Here is a 14,089-nt window from a genome sequence, read left to right as displayed (position 1 = left end):
CATGTACAAATTTCTGATTCTTAAAGGTTCTTCCTTTGAATTCTTCCATGTTTTTGAATGGCTTTGAATGGCTGGATCATCACGACTCTTTCGTGTACATGGCTGGGTCTGGCATGCAGTCACTCTCATTGCCTCCATACACACGAGCACTGAGCTCTTCTCCACCTCATTCCACCAGACCCAAGACCATCCCTTCTCTCAGCCTGCAGAGAACTAAGTGGAGAAGGAGTGACTGTTTAAGCCCCAAAAGCAGATAACTTACTGATGATTCACCTCCCAGCACTGGCTTGCTGTCTGAGGAGGGGCAGCACTAGTTGGTGGAAACTGTGGAGATGCACTAAGGCAGGTCTGCCTCTTTCTGAGACACTTTGCCATGAGCTGACTTTCACCTGTTATGAAGCCATAGCTGCTGTTTCCTGCCTCTCCCAGTAGATTCCTTTCTTCTCTCTGAAGTGGTGCACTGGGACTCTTCCTCACACCTCTTGCACAGGGCTCTGTGGTACTCCTGCACTGAGCTAGGAGTCATCCATGATGTGCAGCTGCTGTGGAAGGGATAGGTCTAAGAACAGATTTCCAGATCCTCTACCTCTCAAGCAGAGGTAATTTGGGGAACAGTTGCACGCGGCTCATGCCTGCAATCACCTGGGAATTCTACCAAATCTTTACTTCCACATTCCCCTATCTAAGCTCTTACAGTCATTTCTCCTGGCTTCAGTGTCACTATTTTCAGCATATGCTGTGTTCCAGTGACATCTAGGGATAGAGACTGAAAATTGCAAGCTGGATACTTACATAGGCATCATTTAAAACATATTTCGAACGGATAAGCCAAAAGGTTTAAGGAACAATTGTAATTAAGATAAGGTAAAAAGAATCTTGCATGTTTTGCAGGATTGAATTGATGCCCCAAGGCCCATTCCTCGACTCGTGCATTAGCATTAATTTCATAAAGTGCCTACAGAGATGTGGCACTAACTGACGTAACATTTTGCTCTGGTACAAAGAATGCAAGCAAGATAAATGTACATCAGCACTAATGACAAAACACATGAAAGGGCAAATGTCATCAGGAGGACAAAAACACTTTGAGGTCAAAAGATCAAACAAGTTGCTTTAGTAGCTGGATCCATTATTTACTCATTTCTACCACTACTAAATTACTCATTACATTTGTGTATCAGTCCCCTGATCACAGAGGGTTGCCGTGCTTGGCGATTCAGTCCTACACAGGACTAAGATATGGGCCCTGCTCTGGAGATCTTACCTGCAGGACAAGGCAGGACCAAAGGATGGAGGCAGTAGAGCAGAGGGAACAGTGGCTCAATCTACACTGCTTTGCAGCCTGGCTTTGTGTTAGACTTCAATTCACAGTGTTCAACAGCTTATCCCTGCAGGATCAAAGCAGAAGCAGCAGCAAGTCTTCCCACTGTGCCTTCATTTCTTTAGGGAGCACAGGCAGGTTTCCTCCAGAACATAACCAGGGACTGCCAAGCAGGATTAGACAGAAACCCACCATGTGTCTGCGTAATATCTCACATGAAAGATGCAGAAATGTGTAAGCCTACTCTTTCAAAACAGAATTTATCTGACTGTACAATCTACACCTGCTCTGGGTTTCCCCAGTAAATCTAGACTTCCTAAGTATTCACAGCCCAACAACAGAAATAATTCTGTACTAATTCATGCCTGGACCTTTGCAGAACCTAAAAATATGTCTCTTTTATGGCAGAAGGAAATGTAGAACATATTATCAGAAGAAGGCATCAAGAGAAGTGTTTATACATGTATCAGAGGTCTGCATGTTCAAAACTAAAGTATTTAAATAGGCTTACATGGACAAAAACATGTGGAGAGAGTGGGGACAGAGGCAAGCTGCTGATTTTCTAAGAACCTTTGGTCTAAGCAAATGAAGCTGTGCTACCTATGGTCCAAATTCAAGTGAACAGAAAAAATTCAGTGCAAAAGTAGAGGTCAAGTAAAATTTTGAAAAATAAAAGTCAGTGGATGCTTTGCCTGTGTCAGTACTGCAAGACACAATCCTGAGAATATGGTCTGTCGAATGCTATTAAATCCAGGGATATTTCTCTTGATTGGTGTACGTGAAGTATCTGGGAAAAAAATCCATCACTTTGCTCCCAGCAGCCACTTGTCAGATCACCAAACCACTAGAGAAAGCACCAACCCTTTTGTTTCTGGTTTTGCCACTGCTGTTGTTTGTATCAGACAGCAATGCTGCTCAGCAGCCAGAGCTGGTGGCCTGTCCTGGGGCAGTCACAGGCAACTGCCAATTTCATCAGAGCAGCATCGGTTGCAGCAGGCTCTCCAAAAGATTCAACATGGGGACCTGGGAGAAAGCAGTGCTTCAGGGCTGATTTAGGGAACTGAAATAAATGCAGCAGGAACTGTTCTGGGCAGGAAATGCCTCTTAGGTTAATATAAGACAGGGATCAATTTTAAAAGCCTCACTACAGAGATATAACAACTAACTCACACACTTAGAAGATCCCTACATTGTCTCTTTATGCTCAGTTGTTCAAGCTAAGCTTTCCTTTAAAGCACTCCTAAGGCCTTCCTCCTGAAAACATACCATAATGTGAATATTAGTAGCCTGTTAAGAAGATACTAGAAACTAATAGGAAACTAAAGATCACCTCCTGTGATTTAGGTGAATGTTGGCCTTGATGATTTGTGGTTTTATTCCTGTAATCTCCACAGCCAACAAATGGCAATTTTCCCTCCTCAGAGGGTACTGCCCTGAAGTCAGAATGCTGCTTTTATCAGACAGACAAAAAGTAATTAAATGACTGGAGGGACACAGTAGTGTCCATTTCTGTGAGGCCAGGTCACATCCCATGACCAGAGTGCTCTGGTACTTTGAATTTACCACCAGCAACCCAGCTGTGAATCAGTCTGAACCACTAGGAAAAGTAGCCAAGGATTGGAAATAGCACAGGTCCTTTTGCACAGTGTAAACACAAGGCAGTAGATGCTGCCACGTTCAGGCTTGGCTTCAGGTGGAGGCAGCCTGAAGGGCTCTGTGTTGCTCTGCTTGGAAGAAGGATGCAAACACCTCCCTCCCTTAACCTCTCCAGAACGGATTTTTATCTTCCATAGAGTTACCAATGGATGATCTAGTTTCAGGGTGATTTAAATCAGTACTGGAACTGACTTCTACCAGGACAAATGAAACAATTTGATGACCCCAAGAGATGTCTCTCCCCTCAGTGTCCCTATAAAGAGCTTATCACAAATGGCAGCGATTGGTGAAGATTCCAGCTACAGCTACTTTCAAACAGAACAAAATTCACAATATTTTTAATGAAGTAAGACCACTGCTGGACAATCAGAAAGTTTCTCCATGTCACTGCAACAATCTTACTGAAAAGAAAGGTACTTAAGCACAGAAAATACTCTTTGCTCAATATTGCATGTAAGGAAGTCATACAGAATACTTACTCACATAATTTAACTAATGTGTGGATTAATATATGGGTTACTATTTACTAAAGGAACCTGGACAGTGTTTTTGTTCTGTACCTTGAAATTCATCTCCAGATGTGCACTCTGAGTTGCAGGTGTAGGTCACAGACACTCAGATGGTGACATGTATCAGTCTGCAGGGCCATCTTTCCCCGCTGTTGCCGAGTACAGGTGTGCTTACACTGATGTCTGTTCAGTCTGTTCACTGGGTGCAGCCAGGAGCCATCCCATCACAGACATTTCTCTGGTAGAGTAGCTAAAGGCTGCTTCCTCTACAACAGGGGCTGCCCTTCAATAGATCTTTCCAGCAGGATCCTTGGGAATAGACCATTTTAACCCTTCTTACCCTAGAATTACTGTCCAATTCCACATCAATGCATTTCTGTAATTTGCTGGGTCTACCTAAAAGGGCAACCTTTCATTTTTGGGAGAACCATTTAAACAGCCCCAGTACCACCCCTTCCCTGGGGTCAGCTGTCCTGTGACACCCAAGGCTTGTCTGAGTGTACAGCAGGAACAGAGCTGTGCCCCTGTCTGATGGTGAGAGGGACCACAAACACCACTGAGAGCTAAAGCCTCTCAGTGAGGAGCAGGACTGTTCCACTTGGAACCACATCTGCTGAATTCAGCTACTTGGAGAGCTGAGCCAGGATCATGTGTTGTGAGGGTTTTCTGATTTGGGGGGGGGTTTGATTTTTTTTCTTTTTTTGCATAATCACAGCAAAGATGGGCTGTAAATAAAAATAAAGACAATAATAAAAATAACCCCATTTATTGTATACACAAGTCCTTTTAATCAGGCCCCAAATTCATTTCAGAAATGTGCTGTCAAATTTCACAGATGCAAGATATTCTGAAAGAGCTGAAACCAAACTTAAGCATATTTCTGGCTCTGTTCTAACATACTGTGCATTTTGCTTATTCAATAAATTAGACCAACCAGGGATCCTCTTCTACCCAAAGTTTTAGACCTCAAGCCAATCATCTTGTTTTAGAGCCACAATATTCCAGGACAAGTCACAGTATTTTTAAGTTGGTTATTACAGATTATGTTAGAAATTTAAGGGAGGAAATGTAACACTTCTGTATGAAATCAAAGCTGATTTTACAAGAGGATCACACACATCTCTATTAAATTATGTTTATCTTCCACCAAAAAATATAATCCTCCTTAAAAACAGCATAAAATTCCATTTGTCTTAGAAAAGCATACATCAAATAACACTGGAACAATTTATTTTAAAAGACTGTTGTCTCAGCTCTGTAGCAATACAGGTTAAGACTTGTTCATTAAGAGATCAATGACAGGCACATAGCAAACTTAAAAAAAGGCAAGCCAAGTACAAATCCTCTTTTGAGACTATTTTTGTATTTTTAATCTAAATGGGAAACAGTAGGCATGAAACATCTATACAGCAAACATAAAAACAACTATGCCATTTTTCCCTTAATGATCTCAAGAGCTTTTGATCTGGCAACTGGAAAACAACCTTCATGTTGCCATGCTCAGGGGACAGATTCCTGACTGAGTATGGATGCAGAAAGTCATAGTACTTAAATACACACAACTCTCTAAGCCCACTTCTATCTCCCCAGTGGCAGCAGCACATTAGTTAGAGGAATGCTCAGTGACACCGATCAACACTGAACAGATACAAGGGACAGTAACTCTTACTGTGTCTCAGAGCCAGCTGCAAAAAACACCTCCCCCTGCTTTAACAGGCTAAATATTGATCTTGTATACATTTTCACATAGTGTGAGGAACTATTGACCACTTAAAGATACAATACATGGATCCTGTACACTAGAGCCTTGCAGAAGGATTGAGGAATTAATTGCTGACTGGAACTCAAGGTACATCTGTCCTGTACTGCAAAATTAGAGTGGAATAGCCTGTAGGAGTGCAGCACATCAGATAAAATTTAAAAAACCTACAAACAGGGTATGGAATTACAGCAGGGATATCTGATTACTGCCTGGCTGTAAATAACACATGCATCTTCAGGACAACTACATACCAACTATAAGCAGGATGCCAGTATAGGAAAAAATGAGGAGTTCTGCCTAATTGTTATTTCAAATATCTGAAACTTAAGCTTCAATGACTTTGCATTTTAGAGATTTATAATGGCTTTAGATGTATTTAGAGCCTAATATGTCAGACTTCCAAGGATGCTTAACTAGGATTTTTAAAGATACAGAGAGAGAGAAACAACATTACAGAGGTCTTGCAGTCCAGGAATCTAAGTTAATGAAAAAAAACTTTGGATATAAACATATTTCCTAAGACAGCTTTTTTTACTTGTTCCCTCCTCCTCCTCCAAAGAAGCTCTCCAAAACAAAACATTACTCATTTAGGCTGTGCAGAAATGGAGTTCAGGAATAAAGGTTCAAGCAAAGCCACTGAAGCAATGAATAGCATGCACATACAGCCCAGGCCTTCCTCTTTTCAGAGGTTACTCCACTCAAGAATTATCTGCCCATAGTTGTGCTCCTTGTGCTCATCTCTGAGACACAGATTTAGAAGTCCATAGGTGACAGTCAAGGGCCTGATAGCTCACACAGGGAGAGGAAGTAGGCATCTTACAGACTTTAAATTACTAAATCTCATATTTTACAAACAAGAACTGCCAGTGGCATTTGAGAAGCGAGGGTTGCATTGCTCATAGCTGCATTAAGTAGATGTAGACTCAGAACAGACAAATTAGTGAATTTATTTATGCAACACCTTACTCCAAGGTATCAGCTCAGAGTCAGCTAGAGCAGCCTAATAAAACTATGCCCAAGGCTGTGAATTCAAAACAAGTTTCTACATACAGTAACACCTTGAGATGAAGCCTAAGTATAACTAAGAAGGCAATCTTGATTGGTAGGCCGGAAGGATGCAGACTTCACAACATTCTAACAAAAAAAAAAACTTCATTTTTTTGCAGTCTGAGCTTGGCCAGCCTCAAGTCCTACTAGTGGACTTAAAAAGAGTTTTCTATCATAAGCTCCTTTTTATTGCCTTGGCAATTATGGGCCACATCCTTCAACATTTTTTAATCTATTTTCAAATAGATGAAAAAATTGAAATGTGCCTTCATTCTGAACACAGATTGCTGTGGCAGCATTTTAACAAGTTCTTTTCCAAAGCCTTCACTTTCAGCATTTTAAAAACATAGATATGTATTCCGAGTAAGTTTAGCTTTGACAAAGAAGTTTCAGAATAAGATGACAAAACAGTATATTGTCGAAGCTTTTCAACTAGAACATACAAAGAGGTTTGGGCTTGTACCAAGGCTAATTACAGTCTTAGAAACACTGTTTCAGTTTAAAACACCCATGGACAAAAATTTCTGCTTTCCTTCTAGAAAGATCAAATGGTTTGTTGCCACAACAAATCTCACCTCTTTAAAACTTCAAATGTGTTACATCTTATTCCATCTCCTTATAATTTTGTCCTTCAAAGGTCAAAACATGAGCATCTCCACCCAACCCACCTATCAACTGCAAGGTTCCTTCCATTAGAAAGGATTTTTAAATGAGGAAGAAGAAAAGATTTTTCTTATTTATTTCAAGCAGAATGACTGGGGAGAAATGACTCAAGCTTAGGTAGTAAAAGTTAATGGAATGCCATCTGAAATAAAGACTGACTCAGTAACACGAGACCTGCGAGTCATTTGTTAATCTTCAATTCAGAGCCCACTAGAAGTACTTGTATAATACCAGTGAAACAGGAGATACTGCTTGTTTTTCCTCTTGAGCAGGAGGACAAGCTTTAAATGAGAACATCAGTTTTTCTGGCATGTAAGAAAATGGAAATCACTAATTGCTATGTACCCCCAAAAGATTGATTAGCAGTTAAGAATCAATACTAGGTAAACTTGCACTAGAATGACTTTATTCTGCTCATCTACAAGACTTGCATAAGATTTATTTTTGGATTTCCATTTGGTATGTGGGTATTTTATGCTTTGCATGAGGCATTTCCTCCTCCTGAATGTATTGCACCTTAACAGTATACCATCTTCTGGAGCATCCTTTCTCTGGAACAGTTAAGATCTGTAACATCAGGCAGTATTTGTGGAGATTGAGAGACTAGATTTTTACAAGTGCAATTGTCTAGACCAGACGGGGAAAGAAATCATCACATAATGCTCCCCTAATTGTTGCTAGTGCCTTAAGGATTCATTTCTGAACTCAAAAATCTAAAAAAAGAAAAAAAAAAAGTTCAAATGAGTTAAAATTGAAACATTTCCGTTTAGAAAGGCAAATATGAATAGGAAATAAAGTATAGGTACATGTGATATTAAATAACACAGTTTTCCCTAATTCTTTACTACTTAGGTAGTAAACAATTATTTTATCAATTTAATATTTTTTTTCTGGCTAAGTTATTAGTAAGTCTTAGCAGTAGAGATATGTCTCTTTCTTTCCAAAAAATACATGATATCACATCAAGTTTTTTAAGCATTTCCCACTACTGTTATGGTTTTGGAGCTCAGTGTGTTCTGAATTGTTTCAGAAAAAATTTCCATGTCTACCTCAAAAGGAAGACAACATCTGCTTGTTTCACCAAATGAATTAATTTCATTCTTCACAAGACATATCCTACAAGCAGAATAGCAAATGACTACAGCTAACTAAAACTAGCTTACAAGCATGGTGAAACAAACTTATTGTAACCTCCAGTAAAGCTGAAAGAATTGCCTTCTAGAAAAGTAAGCCAAATCAGCTTTCTGTAGTAATACCCAAACACGAATACAAAACTCCCCATGTCAACCACCAATCCTAGGAAAGCTTTTCAAAGCAGGGAAAAGGTTAGTGCAAACCCTGTTCCCTTCCCTGCTCCTGACAGCTAACACTACCAGCTCAGTCAAGCACTCTGCTTGCCAACTTTCAATACCCAGTCGTGGCAGAAGCCAACACAATGTCTTTTCCCCCTACTCAGCGACAGAGGAGATACAATATCCCATCCACTTCCTTCAAATGTTTTGGGACTTTTGCCCAAATGTTTTGCCTTAAGGAGCTCAGCTTGCCTTACCCCTACTTTGCTTCAGACTAATACCTCATAGTCACTGCAATAAATTTTAGGGAGGATCCAGTTACTTAGACAGCAAACAATTGATGTCTTATTATGCTGCTACTAAGGTACACCTACACTACAGGCTTTAAAGCTCTAGTCTTACAGCTACAGGGTAAGATCACATCAAGCTCATCTACTGATTAATCAGCTAGTACTTAATCATGTAGATTTTCCAATTTCTCCAAACAGCAGTGAGCTACACTTGCCACAAAGCAGTTCAGACATTCTTCAGCAAGGCTGCAGTGCTAGTTCAAAACTTAGGCTAAATCATTTCAAATATCCCAGAAATTATATGAATAAACTTTTATTTTTAAGCAACAACACACACTATTTGAATAAAACTCACACATTTAACTCAGGTGGAGAGTACTAAACTGAACAATCATCACTAATACATTTCCATTGGAAATGTGTTAAAGTTCACAAGGGTCTTCATTACCATCTTACTGAAGTTTTCTTATGTGTTTCTAGTCTACACTCCACCTGTTTCATGAAGTCATGCAAAACAAATTGTAAATGTTCAGGTAATGGGGAAGTCCATTCACTGCAAAGATTCATTTTTCACAGAAGAGCCAGGATAGGTAAGACTAATACTGCAGGGTTCTTCATAAGAGTACAGGTATATTAGAAACCATGAACTTTCAGTTGTTCTTCCTTGACAATGCCAATCTAAAGGAGAGAAACAATGTATTTTAGTAAAGATTACATATTGAGGCAATTACAGCGATATCAAGTTATCACAATCTTACACATTGATTAAAGAAACTGCTATACAGTGTATACACTCAATGAAGTGTATTTCTAGCTTATAGAATGTTTCTGGGCCAAGCAGAACAATTGACTAAACAAAAAGAAAATCTCATCAGACATCTAATTTGTTCTGTAGTCGTAGGACTTATCCTTTGACAGTGTAACAACTCTGCATTATCATCTGCATCAGAGTAGGCCTCTTTCCTCTACAGTGTTTTCAGTCTCACGATTATGGTTTGCATGGAACCCTTGATTTTACAAGCACAGAGCTCAAGTTGCACTGCAGGAGAACAAGTGGTGTGTTGTAGCAGTGCAAAGGCATTCTACAGTGCTTTGATTCGTACCAGAGGCTTACTCTCATACTGCAAGTGTCATTTTACCTTCTGGCTGAAAACACAAAAGAACTACAGTGGCCATCTTTGGCTGGGTAATTAGCATCAGTACCACCTGTTACCCTCCTGCTTCCAGAGAAGTTTAGATATTTATCTGCAGTCCCTCACCTCCAAGAGGAATTGGCAAATGTTCTTCCTCTGGTCACCTTGCAGCTGGATAACTTCACCGTATTCAGGATGCTCAATCACAGTACCATTACAAGCAAATTTCTAAGAGAAAAACATCCATATTATAAGACATCTGATGTACATTGTGATTGTGCTTAGTCAGTCTTTTCAGAAGAACTTCATCTCAGAAGCTGCTTACTATTTTGATGCCAAGCCAGGCAAAGGTTAAATCAATTTTACTGGCTCTGAGAGCAAATGGAATATATCTGCTGACACATACACACACAAACTAAACTGCTGATGGTAAATTCAGGCAATGACAGGATTAGCTCATGTGCAGAAGGAAGTGGCCAACAGTCATTTCAAGAGTGAAAAACAAAGTCATAAGATACAGCCTTTCAACTCCACACTATTTTAAAATAAGTATTTTTATCCTGGCAAAACTAAAGGCCTCTATTTTGAGCAACGACCAAGCTGTAACAGAGGCAGGAATAAAAATCAGCTCTTCATATCAACAAAGCCATAGATCTGTAAAATTTAAAAGAAGCATTCAAAGTATTTTTTTTTACTTCTTTTTAGGATAGAAATGTTTAACCTTTTAGCAAAAGCAGTATCACTACACACTGATAGGTGTTTTGAGAAAGGGAAAGGACTCAAATATGAAAGTGGCTTGCACTGGAAAGAATGAAGTGAAATAAATATTTTGTTACTTAGTATTAAAAGCTATCTTATGCCTTTATATATAATCATTATCAAATCAAATCAGCAACTTTACCTTTTTGAAGGCTTTCACAAGTTTCTTCTTGTCATAATCATCTGCAATGCCCTGAACAGTTGTCAGTGTCTTTCTTCCGTTGCGTTGCTGGATCCTTATATGAATGTAATCCTCAGTCCCCGCCGGGAGTAAGTCGTCGCCCTTTGTTGCATCAGCAAAGGGGTCTGCAGGAGGAAAAAGACTCATGAAATTCCCACAAAGGAAAACACCCAAGTTCAGAACTAAGGAGGAAGATTCTCATGTCACAGAATATTATTATTGTACTCAGGGTATCATCTTGATGTTTAACCCCTGTTTAAAAACACACTGTTAAAACCAAAGTGCTTTTTCTACGGATGTATGAAATGTCATTGCAGTACACACTCAGGACAGCCCTCTCAACTACCACACAGTTTCTTCCATGCCTTCCCAGGTATGAACGATTTTCTACTGCAGTATCAGTTTGCTTCACTCTTTCTTGCAAACTGTAAATCCTGAACCTGAAAACATGGTTCTGAGAGAACATCAAATGCACATAAATTCTAGACAGCCACATACATTTAAAGTAAAATAAAGCAACTGTATCTCTTATCAGATCAACTGATAAGAACAGAGAAATAGAAAAGCTCTAGAACAGACACTTCCTTACAGGTCCAGAACAGAAGACTGTGGTAACTACCACCCTTCCAGCATGTTAAGGCATGGATGTAACTCTTGGCTACTAATAGAAATAAAAGAGAGATACACTCTAACAGATATCAGAGGCTTCCTGTAAAGCAGAACTCCTCCAGTCAGCAGCTTTAGTCAAGAAATGTAACAAAATTAATTTAGGCTTAGACTAAAGAAAGGTCAGTTCTCAAATTGCCAAGCATAGCATTTATCGAACAGAGACAAAACAGAAAAGCATTTAGAAAGAAGGGGGCTTCTGGGTTAACACTTTTTATACTCTGTATTTCACAAAAATATACTTAACACTCAATCAAGAAATTTTACAGCTTTACAAATGTCCTCATCAGTAGCTCCAAATAAACCTTAATATGAAGTATTTTATAACTTTTCAAGAATAATCACAAGTAATTTTTTGTACTCATCAGAATGATATTTAAGAGCCCATGTAGGTTCAATAGCCATGCAAGCTACAATTTCCCAAACTTCCATTCAAAACTCAGCTCTAAAAACACTGGTCAAGTTCTGTTGTCCACTAGAAAGAAGTGCCACAAATGGGTAAAACTTCAGCAGAAACACAAAAAGTAGTTCAGCTGCAGATCCTTGTAGAAACAAGAATGACATGAGCATTTTTAATGCACTGAAAGCATAATGAGGATTCAAGAACCACAGGAAACAAGTACAGCATTGGGAACCTTGACTAGATCAACTTCTACTATGGAATTTGTTAAACCATTATGAATTTTACCATCTCCCAGAGCTTGTGGCTCAATCACTAATAGAAAATCTTAGTCAAAGAAAAAGTGAAACAAAAAGAGGATTTGGGCATGAGGATCACTTGGCAGAGTTTAGGACTCTTAGGTTGCAGATAAGCCAAGATAGCCTGGCAGAGTTTAGGGCTCTAGGCTGGAAATAAGCCAGCACTGTAGGTGTCAACACTGGATCCCTTCAAACAAATCCTCTGGGCGGCACCTTCCTTAAGCACAGGGTGAGCTCCCAAATCATGACTAAACGTAACCTTCTCACATGGCTTATACGTGCAGAAGATCAGAGTCCAAACTGTGACCAAAAGCCTGAGACTATCGTATAAAGTGCTAACTTGCTCACTTCTGCTGCTTATAGATAAGGCAGGAGGAGAACGCTGGCTCGGCACGGTTAAACTTCCCTGCTGATAGGAGAGAAACGATCTGCCATCTGCGTAGCTCACTCTATAGAAACAATAACCTTTGCAGGGCTTGTATAGCGTTTTGGGACGTTGCTGGGGATAAGATGCGGCAGCAAACGAACTGTAACTGATGAAATTATTTCCTCAGCAGAGGATACGAGCCCCTGATAAGGGGTGTCAGAGCTGAGAACATGGCAGCACCTCCTTCAGGAGCAGCGAGGGGCTGAGCCTCCCGCCCGAGGTCCCCTCGCCGCACACACTGAGCACGGCCCGAGGCCGGCGACGCGGGAGGACAAGGACGAGCCGCCGGCGCTGCCTCACGGAGCTCCGCGGCGACACCGCTCAATGTCACTGCGGTGGGGCGGGGGGCCCGCGGCCCTCGGGAGGCGGAGGCAGGACGGCGGGGCCGGGGGCAGGACGAGGGGGCCAGGGGCGATGGGTGGGTTTGCCGAGGGGGCGGCTGCGGGGGTGGCGGGGTACCGGCGGCTCTTACCGAAGGATTGGAGGTTCTGGATCGAGGACATGCGACTCTGCGGCGAGAGGCTGGAGCTGCGGGGAAGCGAGTCCGCTCGGGTCACGTCTCCGGCTCCGCAGTGCCACGCGGGGGCGGGGAGCGGCAGGGAGCGAGGGAGGGTTAACAAAAGCGGAGGGACGCGGGGAGCGAGCCCAAACCGGAGGGCGAGAGCGAAAGGAAGGAGTAAGAAGAAGAGGAAGCGCAAAGGGAAATAAAACGTGGAGGGAGGGACGGACCCCCGCCCCTCGCCCGCACCGCCCCTCAGCACCGCCAACGGGCGCCGCCCGCCGCGCTCCGCACAAAATGGCGTCCCGCACGTGACGGCCCCTCAGCCGCCCGCTGCACGGAGTCACGGAGTCGGTTCGGTTGGAAAAGACTTCTGAGGTCACCGAGTCCACCCCGTGACCGAGCATCAGCATGGCAGCCAGACCGTGTCACTCAGTGCCACATCCAGACGGTGACTCCACCACCTCCCCGGGTAGCCCATTCCATAGTATAATAGTATAATCACTATTTCTATGAAGAAATTCCTTCTGATGTCCAGCCTGAACCTCCCCTGCTGCAGGCTGAGGCTACATCCTCTTGTCCTGTAGCTGGTTCCCTGGGAGAAGAGACTGTGCCCTACCTGGCTACACCCTCCTTTCAGGCAGCTGTAGAGAGCAGTAAGGTCACCCGAGCCTTCTCTTCCCAGGCTAAACACCCCCAGCTCCCTCAGCTGCTCTTCATATGATTTGTGTGCCAAACCTTTCACCAGTTTCACTGCCCTTCTCTGGACCTGCTCCAGCACCCCAATGTCATTTCTCGTAACAATGTTCTTCTCCTCAGGGGATCCCCAACAGCAATGCTGGCGTGTTGCTGGAGCCCCGTGTTCTCCATGCTGCTGGCCCTCAGGGACCCCTATGTCCCAGCAAGGGTGACCCCCATGGAGGCCCTTCCATTCTCATATCCCTTTGGCTTGGCTACCTTTCCAGCTGATCTGACATGGGGAGAGTACATCCCCCTTCCCCATTAAAATATGTTGGAAACCCCACTCCCTCAGGCCCCCCTCACTGGACAAAATGCTGCTATAAATGCTGAATGTGGTGAGGAGGGCAGTCAGCACTCCACAAGCTGCCTGTGTCTCCACTTTGGGCATGACTTGGAGACACAAGAAGTTCCAGCTTAGCATTACATTGAGGGAGGCAGAGCCCT

General features: G+C 42.1%; 1 protein-coding gene across 1 annotated transcript; it reads right to left on the bottom strand.

Annotated features, from left to right (window-relative positions):
- Window positions 1–4,236: 4,236 nt before the first annotated feature.
- Window positions 4,237–13,165, bottom strand: EIF1B (eukaryotic translation initiation factor 1B). Its single transcript, XM_066556157.1, has 4 exons — window positions 12,878–13,165; window positions 10,575–10,738; window positions 9,800–9,901; window positions 4,237–9,218 (listed from the first exon to the last, which is right to left on the bottom strand). The coding sequence occupies exons 1-4, from the start codon at window positions 12,906–12,908 to the stop codon at window positions 9,174–9,176; spliced, it is 342 nt and encodes a 113-aa protein (XP_066412254.1). The 5' UTR covers window positions 12,909–13,165; the 3' UTR covers window positions 4,237–9,173.
- Between the last annotated feature and the right edge of the window lie 924 nt (window positions 13,166–14,089).

Source organism: Molothrus aeneus, chromosome 1, assembly GCF_037042795.1.
Source record: "Molothrus aeneus isolate 106 chromosome 1, BPBGC_Maene_1.0, whole genome shotgun sequence".
Classification (NCBI taxonomy): domain Eukaryota; kingdom Metazoa; phylum Chordata; class Aves; order Passeriformes; family Icteridae; genus Molothrus; species Molothrus aeneus.
Note: the sequence above shows the minus strand (reverse complement) of the source record. Positions and strands in the feature narration are given on the sequence as shown.